Here is a 19,840-nt window from a genome sequence, read left to right as displayed (position 1 = left end):
GCTATAATCTGATTGGTTGCTATAGGCACAACTCCACTTTTTCAAACCACAGTAATTCCAAAATTTCTTAAAAGAGAGAACTTCGGTCCCGTGTTCGACAATTGCAAAATGTTACATTCTCCCAGTTGAAGCGCTGTAATCACCCAGTTTCCATGTAATGATTCAGCCTCCCAGAGAAGCCGCTACATGGTAGATCATCCAGGAATAAACAGTTGAACTTCCTGAGGATGTCTGTGTATATTTGTTATTGGCTCTCGCTCAGGGTGTGTCCTGTAAACACGTTGTCTGCAGCTTTGCTCATTTAGGAAAGGATTACCATAAAGTAGTGTAACCTCCCCCCCCCCCCCCCCCCCCCCTTCCCCTACACTCATATATTCTGGCTGCTCAATGGAGTTTGTGACAGGGCAAAAAGTTAAAGTAATCTTAAAAATATTTTTCTTTTTTGAAAACAGGGCCGTACAACTTTTCAGATTTGCTTTTCTTCATAAATGGTGGAGGGACGAGTAGAATAAAAAAAAAAAAAGTAGATTCTTTTCATGTTTACCACTATGGTAATATAGCAAATTATGTGCTAAATATATTAATATATATAACCCAATGTCCATTATACACATGACATAGTCATCATCATCATCAGTCCTATAATAGAGTAATAACGGTTCATACCCTCCCCCCCACTATAACCTTATACCTTCACAGAATCATCATATCTACTAGATTGAGTATATAAAACACCATATATAACCTATCAGAATTAGAGACAGTTTCTCTATATATTACCTGATGCCATCATTACAGCACTGTGGCCACAACAGTCCATACTGCCCCAAACCCATCATATATGGCCTCATGTCAGCCTAAACTATAGCACATATTTATTCATACTCACTATACAACTGTACTCTGCCCACTATAATTGTTCTGAAACATTGTTGTGAAACATTCTCGCATTAGTAATAATACCCCCCAAAAGGTGGTCAGTATATACCACTCACTAATCTCTTTAGATTTCTTCCAGCGGAGACAAATAGTAAATGCGGTTTCTGCAAGTTGATGTGGCAGCCGAACATCAGCCATTGTGATCACTCTGAACGTTTGGCTTCATAGAGCTGGAGGACGCAGCAGCTGCTGAAACCATGATATTGCCCGGGGGCCATCTGTTGGACAGCCCTGTTGTAGAGCGTGATCTGTATTTAGCCGCCTTTCATAAAGAAGTTGCTGATAGAATACTGCCAAATCCCTGTGAAAGTTCATCACACGTCCAAGTCACTCACTAGGATTAATAAACCGTCCTCCAGCTGCTATGTACGTTACATTGCACTATTACATACATATTAAGCTTGGAAAAACAAAGGTCTATGAATCTGGTCCCATTACATTTTACAATGGAAGAACTCCAACCTCACAGAGGGTCCTCCACCTCCAGGATTTTAAGATCTGGCCCCAGTGGGGCAATAAACTTCTAGGTCAATTATACAGAGTTTTCAAGGGTGGGGGGGTTCCCAATATCCTCTCCCACACACTTTGTGTATTGGAAGTTGTGGCAGCTACCCCGAGATTATGGTAGTTTGTGTCAGGAAATCTAATTTATTAAACTGGAGGTGCCAAAGCTTCCTACTTTTGACACACTCAGTTCAACTAATTACATCTAGAAACAGGAGGATGGAAATGTAACGATACATTGAGGTGTGATTGGTGTATGCAGTTGTGTAACTTGTTACTTTGTATTACTGTTAAATGCAATACATGAAAGCTATTTAAAAAGTTGCCAATTTGTGTAAACTGCAGAACAACAGATTAAACTGGTGTAACTACAAAATGCACTGTCTGTGCTTTCACTTGTGGAAGTAGATGTTTCTTATGAGGGATTTTAATTTGCATTTGCTTCTATATTAAAACACAGCCACCACACACAGGTGAATAGAGGTAAGAGTCCGGGATTGGCTGTGTGTTGGGTCCTTATGGTGATACGTAGAAACCATTTCTATCTTTACCCCTCCAGCACTGTTCAATATAGAGCAGAGTTTCTTAACTCCAGTCCTCCCGCACCCCCAACAGCTCATGGTTTCAGGATTTCTTTAATCATGCACAGGCTCGGTCAGTAATTGTCCCACCTATTCCACAGACAGAAATCCTCAAACCATGATCCGTTAGGGGTGCGTGAGGAAACACTGGTACATACACTGCTCCTGGTAGACGCCATATGGAGAAACAGACCAGATAGGATGGAACAGTCATCTCTCCAAGTGGAAGTAATTAGTGGGTGATTTCCATATTGTCGTGTCTGATTTATTCCCCTTCTCCATGTAGAACAACGGCCTGAAAATAAATCTGGGCCGAGCAAACAACCAGTTTCCTCTGTCCATAAAATCCACCTCCTGTTTCGTTTTGGGTGCCAGATAAAAGAAAACCTAATAATTCGGATATGAATTACAGGAGATAAACACTGTGAGCTACAGACTTCTGGTGGAAACACAGAGATTGTCCTGGGATAACCAGAACACACGGGGGCACTATCCCTGCAACTCTGGGTTCCCAACATCCAGTCCTCAGGTAGCTCTCGCAGTGCAGGTTTTCCAGATAATTCTACCACCTGTGGATCTGTTACAATGTATCAGTCAGTAATGATTACACCTGTGCTCCAGCCAGGAGATCTGGAAAACATGCACTGTTAAGGCTCCCTGGGGACTGGATTTGGGACTTTAAAGTCTATGAGGTCACCAAGATTGAAATCAGTGACCAGGTGGGATCAGCAGAGGTTGTCATTGACCAGCTTAATAACAGGAGCACTTATTAGCAATGAGAGGGGGGACCTGCACGCACCTCTATAATCCTGAACACAGCAACACCATCATAATCCTGGAAACCAAAACAAGGCTCCGTTGTTTAGTGCTGGACACGGTGCAGAGTTCTACAGACTTATGACAGTGGCTCTTTTATGAGGTTTGGGGTTTGTGTGTTCTTTTTATGCTGTAATCGTGGTCCTGGAAGACACAGAGCTTGTGGATACCTAATCCAAGGACCCCACCTCAGACTGGAATATTAACACACCGATTGGAACCCCGCAAGATATCACAATGTTTCATGTTGGCCTCTCTGTGGCCTGAAAAGTAAAGACCAGGGTAAGGAAATCAGAGTAAATATAACATTGCTTAGTCTTTTATTGTCAAGACAAACTCATATACTTCAATGTATTAAAACCTTTTAGTCTCTGCAGATTCTGGCATTAGAAATATTTGAGTTATTCATAACCTGCAACTTGTAAAAATGACAAGTTATTTAACTAATCGTATCTAAAACAAGAGGCTACAATGTTATATATGTAGATGTTACATTATATATAGGTAGCTACTAAGATGGAAACAAAGAGTATTTCTCTTAAAAAGAATTATCCCAAAAATATATAAATGTATTAAATGTATTTATTTTCCCTCTCTTGATTAAGGGGATTTCCTAATCCTGGACAGTTCCTCATTATTTATGCAGAGCCCCAAATAATGAATCACCGCTCCAACCTTTTACCTAGTCAGGGGGAGCAGGTGACTAAATATATCTTTCCTTTATTTAGCTGCAATGTAATGCATCTGTCAGAACAGAGAACTGAACAAACCCATCTGAAATTCCAGCAGGAAAATCCACAAGAACTAAGCACAAGTTAAAACTTGTTTAACGATTTGGTTACTTAGAAATTAACCTTTGTGTCTTTTTGCTTTTCTATTTTAATTATTTGATACATTGTTCTGCTTCTTTGTTCTCTCTGTTTCCAAATATGTGTTGTGGTCATTGTTTGAAATGTTTTACTCTGTATACATTCTTACACAAGGTATCTTCACAATCGTGAATCTATATCCAAGACGAGAACTGCAGAGCGGTCAGGGAGGGGCCGGGAGGAGAACAGAGGCAGACACAGGAGGGATGTAAGAGATTTCGTGCACACTCCGGACAGATCTGGAATGATAGGAGATGATGGTACTTGGAAATCCTCTGTGGATGGAGGTGAGAAGTTCTGCTGACTTACAAGGGACATTCTGGAATCCTGAAATCTTAAGGTAAGAACCCATTTACTAACCCTTATTACATAGTATCTAATCTGCCTGAAATATATACCAGTGTTCTGGAAGAAGAGGTCAGAGAAGACATATATGGGTGGCTTCCAGAGGCAGAGATTGAAGTATTTAGTGATATAAATTAACCTGCGGTGAATTTGCTAAATAAAGGGGAAATTAAAATGACCCCCCCTAAAAAAAATATTACACAGAGTGCAGGGAAAGTCATAAGTTTTATTCCTGAGTGTTGGACATCGATATGGAAAATAAGGACACAAAGTAACAACGTAGAAGAGACATCTGGTCACAGCCAATACCATTGAGGTTCAATATGATTGTTACTAAGTTACAGTTACACTAAGTGTGTGATGTAAAGATTAAGATACAGTGATTTAATTATCCCTCTCCCGTACATAAGCAGCAAAGTATTTATTTTTTTTACTTTAAAGGTTTTTATTAAGTTTTTAGTAAAAGAATATGTAACAAACATGGCAGTTACAACAGAGTACAGTGCATAATGTAGATCCAATAAATCAGTCAGAACTGCCCATAAACAAACAATCAAAAAAGAAATAACAAACACAAGAAACATTCAAATACACATAAGACAAAAACTTCAAGGTTGGAGGGGGAGGGAGACAGACAGGGGGGCAAGAGTCTGAGACTGGCCGTATTAAACCCAATCAACCATAAAAATACACTTTGAAAACAGGACATCTACCCTCCAGAGGGGTATACAGCATGGGAGAGTTAGGTGGCAGACACAGGTCTGTACCCTAAGAAAAATTCGTACCATGTGAACCATTTAACCAGGGGCGAGGAAACCCTTGAGGTGAAGTTAAACCCTATGGTTTCCATCTCATAGCTGTGTTGTACTTTGCTGATGATTTTGGTAAGAGATGGAGCCAAGGGGGATTTCCAGCTTTGAGCTATTGCGGCTCTGGCTGAGATGAGAATGTGCCCAGCCACATAGTGATTATGATGCTGAAGATGAGGGGGATATAGGTGTAAAAGTGCCATAGCCGGGGATGGGGATAAATCATCCTTAGTGACCTTAGTAATTAGCTGGAAAATTTCAACCCAAAGTGGTTGTAGCTTAGGACAGTTCCAAAAAGCGTGTATAAGCGTACCAACTTCCCCACAATTTCTCCAACAGTATTTGGTTTCTGACGTCCAGATTTTATGTAGTTTGTCTGGCATGAGATACAGCAAAATTTATTTAACGTTAGAGTTAGCAGAAGATATAAAAAAGTTTCTTAAACATGTTGCTGCCTCTGACCATTTAATGAAATACTCTTAGATTAGATCTCGGTAATAAATCTTAGTTAAAGCTATTAAACATCGACAAAATAACAACTAAGGTATCATTGTACCCACTCTGTAGACTTATTGTATGTGTTGATATTCTGTCTGCAGCAATGTGTGGTTGATTCTGTGGTCAAATCCTTCCCTTTGTCTGCCTGTCTGATCAACATCATCAATTCTTTATATAGCACCAACAAATTCCGTAGCGCTTTACAATTGGGAACACACACATTAATAGAACAATACTGGGTAAGACAGACAGAGAGGGAAAAGGGTTCTGATCGCAAGCTTACAATATATGGAAAAAGCGGAGTCTGATACATGAGGGTAAGTGCTACATATGGCATATTGCTAGAATGCAAAGGTAAAAAGTATTTAGTGGACTGTGTGATCAGTCACACAGCAATGTTGGTCAGAGGGTTGTTGTCTTGTGTTAGCTGTGTAGAGGGTGGTAATAGGGTAACCTAGGGAGATTAAGAGGGTCATGGAGGAATATTATAAGCTTGCCTGGAGAGGTGGGTTTTTAGAGAATGCTTGGAGGTTATTGTGTAAGGAAGGGAATTACACAAAGTGGGTGCAGCCCAAAAAAAAAATCCTGTAACCGGGAATGGGAGGATGTGATGAGAGTGGAAAAGAGACACCGATCTTGTGCAGAACAGAGGTATCGAGTTGGGAGATATTTTGAGACAAGAGAGGAGATGTATGTCGGTGCAATTTTGGTGACGGCTTTGTATGTTAGTAGAAGGATTTTATATTGGAATTGGTGAAAAACAGGCGACCAATGTAGAGACTGAAAGAGTGACTCGGCAGAGGAAGAACAATTTGCAAGGAAAATCAATCTAGCCGCTGCGTGCAAAATAGATTTATGGGGTGAGAGCCTGATTCAGGGAAGACCAGTAAGGAGGGAATTGCAATAGTCAATGTGGGAGATGATTTGTGCATGAATTCGAGTTTTTGCTGTGTCTTGTGTAAGATATGTGAGTATTCTGGAAATGTTTTTAGTATAAAGTGATAACCCTCTGCGGCAATACCTGGTTAATTGTATATTGTGCTTAATACTTGTCACGCTGTGCTGTTCTCCTGGTTATGTAGGGTTAAATAATTTGGTCACGCTTCCACTGTATAAAGATATGACGGACTTGCTGAGTGGCTCTGTGTATTGACTGCGCATACATTAGTGGTCTGGTGAAATTGCTCATTAGCAGAAACTCTGGGGGCGTTTGGCAGATTAGCTGACACTTCCAGAGAGACCTTCTGCATAAACCCACAATCATTAATAACGCTAAGCTGAACATCAATACAGAGACATGTCCCTCAGCAGTATCGTGGGCTCTGAACAATTAAAATTGCAGGACTGCGCAGGTTGGAATTATTTTGCAGAGTTCTGGGTCAGAACTCTGAATGGTCAACAGTTATTCTGTTTTTCCTATGTGTAAATGTTCTAATACCCTAAATACAAGCTGGATATTATCTGACACTGTGACTGGATCACTCATAAATAACTTATGGTATCAATTTATTTAAGGGAAATAGCGCAGAGCGCTGATTTATATAAACTGCCAATGCACTTATTTTTAATATTGTATATATTCTGAGATAGGAAATCGTTATTTCTGATACCAGGGTAGAAACTGTTTTTTTTCCTGTTTTCACCTTACAAAAGGATATGCCTTATTTCTGATTCATATGTCTGATACAATAGGCCTTTGTGGATGGAGGTCTTATGTGTATTGGGATGTATTTAGTATGGAAGTGTCATTGTTTAGGATTTGTAAGGTTGCTAGTGGAAACCTCCAATTAGGCATATGTGCAAGGAAGTCTGATAGCAGCAAGTGCTAACAAAGTTTTGTGATGAAGTGTCAGATGCCTGCTCTGGCCAAAGGCCCAGCAAGAGGTCGTTACTGTGTGGCCTTTTGCCCAGAGTGAATTTCATAGATAAGTGTAAATTTTGTTAGACTCGAAAATGCATGTAAATCTATGTTTTGGAAAGCAGGGTACATCCTGATTCTAAAAATAGACTATTTCTGAACTGTATAAAAAGCACTAACTTGTATTTGAAATGTGTTCTTCCGATTTCAAAAATTGACCTGATCACTGGTACCACTAACCAGTGTGAGCAAATAAACATCTTGCTTCAAAGACCTGCTCGGAAACATCTTCAATATTGCTGTATTCCTGTGATCTGCCAATTAGACCCTAAATCTAATCCGTTCTCCGGCTGTCTCTGAGGTTTGGACCCAAGCTTTTCCAGTACCACCGCTCTGCCCACTACCCAGCAGCCCTGGTCAGTGTGATAGGCCAGGGGGGATCCATTCACAGCACCCCCGATCCATAGTGAGAGGTCAGGAGTACCAGCCCAGGTACACCAGCAACGAGGTACACTAGCAGCATCAGTGACCCAGAAGAAACCCGGTACTGGATGCCCGTAAGGAGTCCAGTGGTGGTAGCTCGTGTAAGCCCGTCCTACTGCAGCAAGAGGGCGCATTTGGGATAACGAAAGGAAATGGTGGCAAAGTAATCCCAGCCGGTTCCCAGCAACAACAGACAGGGTGGCATAGGCGCTCCATCCTGTCACAGACACCCTGCACTGCCGCTGATACCAAATCCTTTATTCTGATCACTAACTCGTTTTTCTTGAATTAATAAACACTGATAAGCTGTAGAATGGGAGATCTAACTTACAGACCAAACAGCAGTCGCTTTATCAGCACATTTTTTACGTGTTGCAAAATATTTCTATTAAGATAAAAGATTCCAGCTGCTTATCAACACTAAGGTTCTTCTTTACCGGTGTGTGTTCTCCTCATCTCGTCCAAAAAAATTTAATGTTTTACAGTCACAGGACCAGTAACAATGACCCTATGCGGGAGCCAATGGACAGTTGCACCAATGCAACTTGAGCGGCTTCCTCACTTAGGCTGGGTACACGCTACAGTGTTTTCAGCAGATTATCGGGCCAATCAGCCGATAACCGACCGGCTGACCTGATATCACAGTAGCGTACAGTACCCTGCAGCGAGGAACGATTATCGTTCCCAAGCACATAGCATCGTTGAAAGAGATCTTTAAATTGAACTAAAAATCATTGATGGAACAATGTCGTACCAATTCTGCAGTGCGTGTGCACTCACCTGTCTTAGCGGCTCAGCTGTCACTCAGTTTAGATGCATCCACCCCCAGATGCACCAATGACCTGGTGGAAAAGGGCGAGGAATGGAGATATCACGGGAGGGAGTTGTGGGTAGTCCCGCCAGTCAGGTTATTCATGTGTGGACAGACACGCCATTAACTGCTATGATGTTTCAAAGTTACCTTCTCCACTACAAATTGTCAAACAACATCACCGACTATATTAATTTTTGATGATTGGCGATTTTGAAATAGTGCTGGGAACCTACTCATTCTCCCTCTCACAGGCTGTCAAATAGAATCATAAAGAAAAACACTTTTGCTATTAAAAGCTGATCTAGTGGTGAGCGGAGTCGGCTAACTTAAGCGTGAGAGTTCTGCACAAAGTCCCCAGATCACCTTTATACTGCGTTTGATAAGCCTATGACAGGTTCCCACAGAATAAATGTTATAATGAAAGGAGACCGGAACACATGAAATAACAAAAGTAGCAGTGACCATCGTAGTGATGAGAAGTCACAATAATAGATATTACACACTTTACTGTCACTGTAAGTATTAGTAAGGAGAGCTGCAGTGAGAGATAAAAGTAAAGAGAGGGGTGATAGTGAGAATGTAATGATGAGAGTGATACTGAGGACACTGGTTATGACAGATGAAGAGCACAGATCTGAAGGTAAATCGTGTATAGTGTGTACACAGGAATCTGCATGCCGATCGGGACTTTTTTTTTTTTTTTTTTCCTGTCGTTGGTAAAATCGCTAAAACTATCTCCTCGTTAGAACTTTCCTGTAATGGTAGCCCAGCCTTACACTTAAAGGAGTTTGTGTCATGTCCCAGCCGTGTCTGATGATATAAATATAAGGATAAAAGACACAGGAGAGAGATAAAAAGAAAAAGTAATGCATTTTGTAAAGGTTGCAGGGGAACAGGTGCAAGCAAATAAATTATCTGAAGGTGGAAAATCCCTTTAAGTGTATGTGGAGCCCCCCAAACTAGTCACAGTTAGGAAGAAGGGGAATTGGCCTATTAGCTCTTGTGTATATAGCTAAAAGCATAGCACCTAATTGTCCGTGTAAGGGGACAGTCCTACCACTCAGTAACTTTGTCCTGATGGCCAGGACATTAGGAAGTATGTTCCCCTCTCACAGTGGTGAGGTGTGTGCAGCAATTCAAAGGCCTTTTTAGGGCAGAGGAGGAGGTTGGGGGTGGCCTAGTGATCAGAAGTGCTAGACACGCCCCCTTGTAATGTGACCACACCCACATTTTTATATGGAACCAGAGACTAAATGAGTGAATCAGTTCCACAAGAGAAGCCTGAGGAACCCAAAGTCTAAGAGTCACTTCTCCATATTCTCCTGGATCGCTCTGTTGCTTTCTACCCTGTTGATCGCCCTCTTCTCCTACACATCGTTCTTTCCTGGTTCACTTCCTATCAAATTGCTCCTTTAGTGTCTCGCACATCCTCCCCTCCATTCCCACTATCGGTTAGGGCAGGGTTCCCAAACCCAGTCCTCAGGGCTCCCTAACAGTGCAGGTTTTCCATATCTCCTTGCTGGAGCACAGGTGTATTCATTACTGACTGACACATTGTAACAGATCCACAGGTGGTCCTAATTATGTCCCATATGATCCGGAAAACCTGCACTGTTGGGAAGCCCTGAGGACTGGGTCTGGGAAACCCTGGGTTAGGGTCTTTCTGGGCTCTGTTCTCAGCCCTCCGCTTTTCTGACTCTACGATTATCTTGTGGAACTGATTCACTCGTCCGGTTTCCGATTCCATATCTCCTCCTCCGACTTCTCTCCTTCTTTTGTACTATCTCGTGTAACCAATGGCCTCTCTGCTATCTCCACATGGATGTCCCAACGCTACCGAAAGCTTAACATGTGCAAAACAGAGCTTATTATCTTCCCTCCTCCCAGAATCATCTCCTGTCCTCAAATCTCCCTCACTGTCAATAACACCACAATTTCCTCAGTCTCCCAAGCCTGCTGCCTTGGTGTCACACTTGTGCTCGCCCTCTGCTTTATTCATCACATCTAGACTTTAGAAACATTGTCAGAATACGCCCTTTTCTAACCCACCATGCTACCAAAACTCATCTATTATCTCATCATCTCCCACCTTGACTACTGCAACCTCCTGCTATCTGGCATTATCCTCACCCACCTACTCCTGCTTCCATTCATCTTTATTGGTCCAGCATCTTCCTCTCTCTCACCCTTACCCACAAAGACCTCAACAACTCCACCCCTTCATACATCTCATATAAAAATACTCTCCCTCTCACCCTCTTAGATCTACCTCTGACCTGCGCCTTGTCTCATCTCTGGTAACCACCTCTCACTCCCTCCAAGACTTCTCCTGTGCTGCTCCCCACTTATGGAATAGCCTACCACGCTCAATCAGACTTTCCCACAGCCTTCAACTCTTTACACGTTCTCTAAAAACTCATCTCTTGTTTTCAGAGCTTACCTTATACCCGCTAACACTACTCACACTAATGCAGTCTCACAGCTGTCCTCATCTCCACTCTGAGCCACACTCACTCGTCATGTTTCAGCTGAGCCCTCTTCCTTTTAGAATAAGCTCACTAATCAGCAGGGTCCTTTATACCCCTTCATACAGAAGAATGACACCTATCCGTAATAAAACAGAGTAAGATAAGACAAACCAGTTAGAATAAGCTTCTCGTTATATTCAGCTGCAGGACTATACCATGAGGCAAGACTCAGTACGACCTGTGTATAAGTATTGTAGCTCTTATGTATGGGTAGTTTTGTATAGTCAGTAAAACATAAGAACTGGTGCATAACTATCGGTTAATAAGTGATTGATGTTACAGATTCTGACTTATAGCGCATTTTGCAAAATGAAAATGTCTGATGCTCAATTGTGTAGCTGTAACACCAGTTTTCATTAATGCCCCCCCCCCCCCCTTATATTTAAATATTATACTGTCTTTATTTTAAGGGAGAATAGGTGAACCAGACACTTGGGAATTAAATATTCAGCTGATCTCCTTAACACTTCTCAATTTCTGATATAATAATAATCTATTGGGTGTTTGCAACTCTGTCTTGCTGCATTAACCCCTCTCTTTGAACCTGCATCGGCCCCTCCTCTTCTACAGCGGTTTTCTGAATAATTGGAAAGAATGTGCAATGAGTATCTTCATTCCATCGGTGTCTGACTCAGCCTATCTGCAACATGATCAGATGTCTTCAGATACGGAAACTGTTTTCCTAGGAAAAGATGTTCACGGGGCCAGAATTTAAAGTAGACTTGATTTCCGGGCAGACAGTACCCTGACGGGAAGATATCACTGTCTGTGATAATATCATATCCATTAGATCCGTTCATTAGACTAGTGACTTACTGACCCAGCAGGATGTCTTGTGAGATTTCTTGTCTGTCAGGGGGTAGATGGAGCAGAGCAATGTTCTGCAGATCTCTATCATCATCATCATTTATTTATATAGCGCCAGCAAATTCTGTAGCGCTTTACAATTGGGAACAAACATTGATAAGACAATACTGGGTAATACAGACAGACAGAGAGGTAAGAGAACCCTGCTCGAAAGCTTACAATCTATGGGACAATGGGAGTTAGAACCACAAGGACATGTGCTACTCTATTATTATTATTGACTTATATCACTATGAATCTGTCAGGGGGTAGATGGAACAGAGCAATGTTCTGCAGATCTAGAGAGGTCAGTACTGTAATAATCTGCAGAATATATCACTATCTGTCAGGAGCTAGAACAAAAAGACATGTTCTAAAATATCTAGAGTAACAAGTAAGTTAATAAGTTGCAGTATAACTCAATACTCATCTGTCAGGGGGGAGATGGAACAGAGCAATGTTCTGCAGATCTCAAGAGCGGTCAATAAACTGAAAGAGATGAACTATGGGTAACAGATTTCCAGGTCGATACATTTAGTTTGTACGAAAATATAAACCTAGTTGCAGTAATGCCCAAGGAAATTTTTTTTCCAAGACAAGTTAATATGATAGGGAAGCCAGCAAATCATTACTAGCAGAAGTGAGCGTGTTCCAAAAACATAATGAGTATTTGCTCTGGAAGAAGAGATACTGTGAGCACATAACACAGAAGGCTATCTTTGGGATATATACAAGTGTTCCAAAGATTCTTTTGGGTTAATGTACCCAGGATTATCAAATTGGCTTAAAATCAGAATTTGAAGAAATCATCTGAACCCAAGAAGGGTCTGGTGTGGGAGAAACCAAATTCCAGAGGGGAGGGGGAGAGTGGGTTGGAGGTGATGGGATGGTACGTAGGAGTGGTGAGTGGTTGAAATCATATATACAGTATCGCAAATATATTTAGTAATTATAAAATAAAAAAAATAAAAAAATGTAGTGTGTACCCAGTCTAATTGTGATATTGCTATTAGGTGTTTGGTATAGTGAGAGAGAAACCCAGATATCTGTTGTGACTTATCTGTCGTTGTATTTTATTAAAGAAAAAGTATTGTTTCATGTGGTGAAATCTGCCATATATATGTTTGTACCGAACATTTGAATTGAAAAAATTGCATTTTACTTTTTCTTAAACTATATATTACTGGATATTTATTTCTAGCAGTGTTCTTGGTTGTTTATATATTTTTGTTGAATTAACAAATCTGACCGTTTAACAATATAATATTTGGTAAGATTTGCCAATTGGTAGAATGGGATCGTTCGGATTGGCCATTACCACCTCTAAGATTGGTTACATTACATATCCCCAATGGGTGAATGTCTAAATATAACCAAGGAAAGAGGTGACTTTCATCATTGTTTATTTCTAAGGCGCCACTTTGTTAATATAAGAGGATGTGTGTCACTGTATTGTACGCTGCTAATGCGGGTGGGGAATATTAGTAATAAGGGCAGGAAGTATTTTGTGAAATTACAAGAGGAAAAATATCTGAGTAAACATGAAAGTTGTCAGTGACCATGTACACAGGAACTTAGTGGTAGCAGATGGAAAATGTACATGGATGCTGTCTGAAATGTCACTGGTTTTATATAGATCTTTCCAAGTCTCTGGTACCAGCTCCGCTGCCAGGAGTAGGACAACTAGGAAATGACCAGAGAACACCAGGGATTGTAAGGTATGTTAGAAGGCACATACTCTATAGTCCTGAATAACACATCATTCAGCAAGATTGGTTAGAGCAGGGTTCCCCAACAGTGCAGGTTTTCCATATATCCTTGCTGGAGCACAGGTGTACTCATTACTGACTGACACATTGTAACAGATCTACAGGTGGTCCTAATTATGTCACATGTGATCCGGAAAACCTGCACTGTTGGGGAGCCCTGAGGACTGGGTTTGGGAAACCCTGGGTTAGAGTCTAGATACAACATACTAAGGTGTATTTATGTGTGTGTAATAGATATATATATATATAGAGATATAGAGATATAGATATATATATATATATATCTGTGTGTGTAGATGAACAGCACATTCATATACAAATGCGATGAAACAATTGAGTGTGCCTGGTAGATATTATTACACCGCAGTCCACCCAAGCATGGGACTGCACAGTACAATAATCAAGTGCAGTTTATTTAATGAAAAAAGCAGAATAGAAATAATACTTATCCATGTTGTCAATGGAAAGCCCGACGGCCGTTTCAGTGCTGTACAAAGCACCTCTCTCAAAGGCAGCCAACACACACGTACACAATGTCCTGATGGTGAAATGCGTTGGGTGCATACCTTGGCACGAGTTTTGAAACATTTCCATGTGGATGTTACATGTGTTTGTGCTGCTGTTCTGCACTGAGAAACCTACAACTTACAGCTGTGGAGATAATAGATGGTTTTATTTTATATTTCTGGTATGTTTCCTGGAATTAATTTTTTTGCCTAACAAAGTGAACATTTATTTCTATAATCTGGCAATAGTTTGCTTAGGTTTGACCTAACATTTTTTATGGTAGACTGGTTTTAAATTCACCTTTGCCCCAGTTAGGTTACAGCTTTCCCTTAGGAACAGGTTTGGATTCTAAATACTACAAGTGGTTGTGTCTGCTGATTCCTGTGTCTGTAGCAGTCTGCAACATCTCTTACAGATGGATACACTGAATGTCAAATGTATTACGACATATTGCAATTTCTCTATTTATTATTCAAATTTTTCCCTCAGATGTCCTCACATCACAACACAATGTTACACTCTTCATCTAGAGACAGGACAAGTAACATACAAATCAGAGCACTTGAATGACATGGATTGGATAAAGCCAGTGTAGTGCTGACAAGCTGATACTTTCCAGTAATTAGATCTTGGAAGCTTGGCTGGAATTTGCAGGAAACATTCCTGGCAGTATGTAAAAATATGCTGTAAATTACATATCATCACTGATGACTTCATACTGAATATGGCAGGGATGGAGGTCAGATTTGGTTGCTGTGGGTGGCATGTTAGCAGCACATTGTAATACGGTCTGTTTGATCTCTGGTTCACACAAGGAGACTCCTGTTCTATCTTGTTAGTACTTTTTAATTATGAGCTGATGCAAATCCAATAGCAACATTTTTTTTGCACACCCCCTTCCTAACACACATCTGAAGCTACCTGGTACTATTTTGATTTGGTAGAAACTCCGCTCCCATGATTCTTCAGGTCTCTGGATACTGTAGACAGACTATTTGGGCAAGCAGCGTGTAAATCTTGTGAGTACAGCCGTGAGTGGCTGTAACTTCTGAAGTATTATGGGGCAACAAATGCTGGCAGGAAAAAACGTGGTGGATGGGAGATTGGGTTGTTGTATAAAATAGAGTGGAGTTCTCTTTAATGCAGATATCCAGAGAGAATAATTTTTGGGGATGTACAAAAACATCTATATTTCTTACTGACTGTATATAGAAACAAACTGGAGGTTATTTACTAATAAAGTGCAAATGTGCAGTAGTCCATTACTACCAATCTGGTTTGATTGATCTATTGCATGGTAAATAAAATGTTTGATTTGTTGCAGATTATATCAGCAGCTGCAAATGTCAGAGATGATGTAAATGTCAGAATGCAAATGTCAGAGAGATGTAGGGACACAGAGGAGCCAGGATGGATCGGTGGAGGGAAACGGGAGAGGCGATGGTACATATGATAGGTGGGGGGACAGACTTGCATTCGTAACACTACGTAGTAAAATACTAATGCACTTTAATATTTGTTTCTCACATAGAGATCTGAAGATCCGATGTCGTCTAAGTGATTGTCAAGTGATAAGATATGACATATAAGGTTTACAGTCGATTTGTCACCTGTCTACCGTGACATGGAGAACGGAACAGACGAAGACCTTGAGAGCAATGTCACCTCTTGCAGCATTGACCACACCATACATCAGACGCTGTTCCCGGTGGTGTACGTGGCTGTGTTTGTCATTGGCCTCCCAGCAAACTGTTTGGCTTTGTACTACGGCTATCTACAAATCAAGGCCAAGAACGAGCTTGGGATATACTTGGTCAACCTAACACTGGCCGACCTCCTCTATATCTTCTCCCTGCCCTTTTGGCTTCAATATGTCCTCCAACATGACAACTGGACCTACAATGAGACCATGTGTAAGATCTGTGGCATCCTCCTGTATGAAAACATATACATCAGTATTGGGTTCTTGTGCTGTATCTCCATGGACCGATATCTCGCCCTGGTACACCCTTTCCGATTCCACAAGCTCCGGACTATCAAGGCGGCTCTTTTGGTCAGCATGATCATTTGGCTAAAGGAATTGATGACTAGTTACATCTTCTTCGAACATGTGGAGGTCAGCAAAGACCCCGACAGCCATATTGTCTGTTTTGAACATTATCCTATGAAAAGCTGGGAACACAGTATTAATTACTATCGGTTCTTTGCCGGGTTCCTCTTCCCAATCTTTTTGCTGTTGTTTTCTTACTGTCATATTTTTAAAGTGGTTAGAAAGAGCCAAGGAACACAGACCAGAAAGAAGCTTCAGATCAAGCAGCTGGTCCTCAGTACAGTCATTATATTCTTGGCCTGCTTTGGCCCATACCACGTACTGGTCGTGATTCGAAGTTTATTCGAGAAAAACTGCTCATTTGCCTCTAAAATATTCAATACCTACCACTTCACGCTCCTCCTCACCAGCTTCAACTGCGTAGCAGACCCAGCCCTCTACTGCTTTGCCAGCGAGAGCACCTACAAAGATTTTTTGAGGATGAAAGAGACCTGCCTCTCATTTTTAAGCTGCCTGAAAGCCAAAGGGAAGGAGTCATATGAACTAAACTGTTCAGAAGTCTCCAGTGTGGAGGTTGGCAGAATAAAGCCACCCCAGCTGGACACCGAAACATCTGTTCTGTACAAACAAACGGCTTCTAGGGTTGAAACTGTAATTGGATATTGTTCTGACCAACAGCTATAGAAGGATCAGGACGAGGCAGCATTTTCGCTGTATGATTGTCTGTCTTGTTTAAAATCACTATGCTCAGTACTACAATTTACTAGAATATCTTCTGAACCTTGAAATCCTAATTAAGCTTTAAAATTGCGCGTTGAAGACTCAGAAAACACATTGTTGTTTGTTTCTATGGTTACAGATTGCTAATGTATGCCAGGTGTTCACAAGCTGTGAAAAGGCAACAAAAGTGTGCTTTCTGGGTTTTCAACATGTGATTTCAGGCAGAAAACCTATTTAAAGTATCAGAAGTTATTAAAGATTTAATATGCAGTATAATAATTTCATTGCTGCAAAATATTTTTTTTCTGTGGAGTTTTCCTTTAAACATATTGAAAGAGAAAAAAATGTTGTGTTAGTAAAGGGGAAATATTAAGATATATGCCCTACCTTAATGAGTCAGTAGGCTTCTGCCGTGAGATGCCAACCATAAATGAGAATTGACCATATGGCAGGGATGGATATCCTTCATCACAGATATTGACAAATTGCATCTTGCATAATAGCTTAGTATAATGAGAGTTGTTGAATTAAGAAATGAGGGTTGAGATTTGGAAAACACAGTTTGAGGGGTAGATTTACTAAACATTGCAAAATGGAAAAGTGGAGTTGTTGGTCATAGCAACCAATCAGATTCTAGCTCTTATATACTAGATCATTTATAGCTAGAATCTGATTGGTTGCAATGTACAGAAATCCACTTTTCCTTTTCAAAAGGTTTAGTAAATCTACCCCCGAATCTCACTGAGAAGAGTGAATGACATTCCCAATAGCAGGAAAAGTCTTGAATGATAAAATTGCTGTTTCACACTCGAGCCAAATGTTTATATTTTTTTTTTTTTGTTATTTGCCTTAAAATAGCATTTTTATATACACAGGTCGTTAAAGATCTCTATTAACATCAACCAGAAAAATGCGAAAGGGCACTCTATGCTTCTCCCAGTGTTAGGGCAGATAATGAATGAACCAGTAATTATTTTGTACAATAAAATATCATATTTTTCTATGTGTGCTACATTGTATATATTGCTACATTTTATATAATTAACCAAGTCTCGCAAATGAGCTTGATAGGTGTACATGGGTCATGTACACCCCCCCCCCACACACACTTCTTAGTTAGACGTTACTCAGCTAATCAATGTCACTGTGTATAACTAAACCTGAAAACTAAAGCTAGGACGACTGACAGAGACACATGGTGAGTAATATAAACACAGTGACTCTTTTTGGAATTTAGCTGAACAGATTATAATTAGCATTTCAGGAAGTGTGTTTGTTATTTAAATTTGTACGCTTTATATAGCTCAGCCTTCTAATTACAATTGAGGATGGCCTCCAACTTTTACTAAATATATATTGCTTTATTTGTTTTAGCTCCTTATGTTTGTAATCTTTCTATCTCTCTATAATCTATAGCTTGTATTTCACAATATGTGTATACTGTATCTTGATCAATCTCCTATCTCTTTACAGTTGTATCTGAACATTTGGGCTCCACTGGCAAAATTGCATGTTTTACTGCATCTCTAAAGAGAAGTGAAGTGTTTATCGCTATATATCTTCTACCGCTCTGTAAGCATTACCTATTTCTACGCATATTAAGGCACGCTGCTGAATTTAACAAATAAAACATGGCACATGCGTCAGTCAGTGCTTCGTAATAACTCCTTTATAGAACTCGTCTTTCAAATGTGTTTTTGTAGCCAGCTAAGAGTCTTTCTGTTACTACTTTAGGATTTTCTCCTCACTCCTTGCAGAAATCTAGCTCAGAAATATTCTTGCATGTTTGAGACCCCTTCACAGATCTGCAGATGTTCAATAATATGTAAATCTGCACTAACCCCTAGTAATAGGGGTCCCTGCACTACAACCTTTTATTAGGTGCGGACTGTATGTGTTATTCCAAAAATCCAAAATCTTTTGTTTAAGTACTTAGTGGCTGAGCTACATTTTGAATTGTTGTCTTACTGAATTGTCTGACTTTCTTTTAACTTATTCACTACCTCTGGAACATTGGCATTAATTGTTTTTTTTACTATTTAGTTGAATCCAGACAATATTTCCTGTGCCACTGGCTGCCATTCAACCCCAAACACAATAAGTCTATCCCCTGTACTTTACGGGTTGGCACAGATCTCTTTTCTTCAAATGCTTCTGTTTATCTACAAATGTATGCTTTATGCTTGTGGCCAAAAAGTCAATTGTTTGTTTCGTCAGTCCACAGCACTTGGTTCCTAATCGTTTCTGATTTTAAGTGTTGTTTTGCAACCACTACTCTGCCGTCTGCTAAAGCTTTCTGCAGATTCTGTGCAGTAATGTGTGTGGTCAGCTGTACCTATCTGACCAGATATCAGATTTTTCTGGGTCTGCTAAACCTTGCCTCAACTTCAATAGTTACATTTGCTATTGATGTTTGACAGTGGAAATTCCAAACTGGAAATTATATATTGTATATATATTTAGAGGAGGACACTGTGATTGTGAGTAGGCATTACATCCCGAGAGGATAGAAGGATGAGTGTATTTTTTCAGATATAGAATGGATTCCTAGTTGGCCTTTTTCAGGTCTTCCAAAATAATACATGAATGGAAACACTGGAAGGATGTACAAATGTTTGCTGAATAAACAAATTAATGAATGTGACTTGCAAACATATAGCAATTGTGGACTAAAATGTGTTTAAATATGTCCTGGTTACGTTTGTGCCTGGTGACTTCTTTTCAGTTAAGAGATTCAATTTGACCAGTGGAGTCCAAACTTTTGCATACAATGATATGTCTAGCTATCTATACCTCGTGTCTGTCAATTAATCTGTCTAGTTACACTCATAGATGGGTCCCATAGTATAATTTAGTAAGGGCCCACCATGAAGCAGACGTTTCCGGCTTACTGAAGCTCCCTCT

General features: G+C 40.3%; 1 protein-coding gene across 4 annotated transcripts; it reads left to right on the top strand.

Moving 5' to 3' along the window:
• Window positions 1–2,160: 2,160 nt before the first annotated feature.
• On the top strand, window positions 2,161–18,268 carry GPR68 (G protein-coupled receptor 68). 4 transcript variants are annotated; one of them, XM_075191876.1, is made up of 4 exons: window positions 2,161–3,122; window positions 3,824–4,049; window positions 13,527–13,608; window positions 15,698–18,268. In XM_075191876.1, exon 4 carries the CDS (start codon window positions 15,791–15,793, stop codon window positions 16,898–16,900), a length of 1,110 nt encoding a protein of 369 aa, XP_075047977.1. In that variant the 5' UTR covers window positions 2,161–3,122; window positions 3,824–4,049; window positions 13,527–13,608; window positions 15,698–15,790; the 3' UTR covers window positions 16,901–18,268. The 4 variants fall into 4 exon arrangements, with proteins under 4 accessions (XP_075047977.1, XP_075047976.1, XP_075047980.1 ...); XM_075191875.1 differs by lacking the exon at window positions 13,527–13,608; XM_075191879.1 differs by lacking the exons at window positions 2,161–3,122; window positions 3,824–4,049; window positions 13,527–13,608 and adding an exon at window positions 14,833–15,185.
• Window positions 18,269–19,840: the final 1,572 nt, after the last annotated feature.

The sequence above is a fragment of the Mixophyes fleayi genome, chromosome 12 (genome assembly GCF_038048845.1).
Source record: "Mixophyes fleayi isolate aMixFle1 chromosome 12, aMixFle1.hap1, whole genome shotgun sequence".
Lineage (NCBI taxonomy): Eukaryota > Metazoa > Chordata > Amphibia > Anura > Limnodynastidae > Mixophyes > Mixophyes fleayi.
Note: the sequence above shows the minus strand (reverse complement) of the source record. Positions and strands in the feature narration are given on the sequence as shown.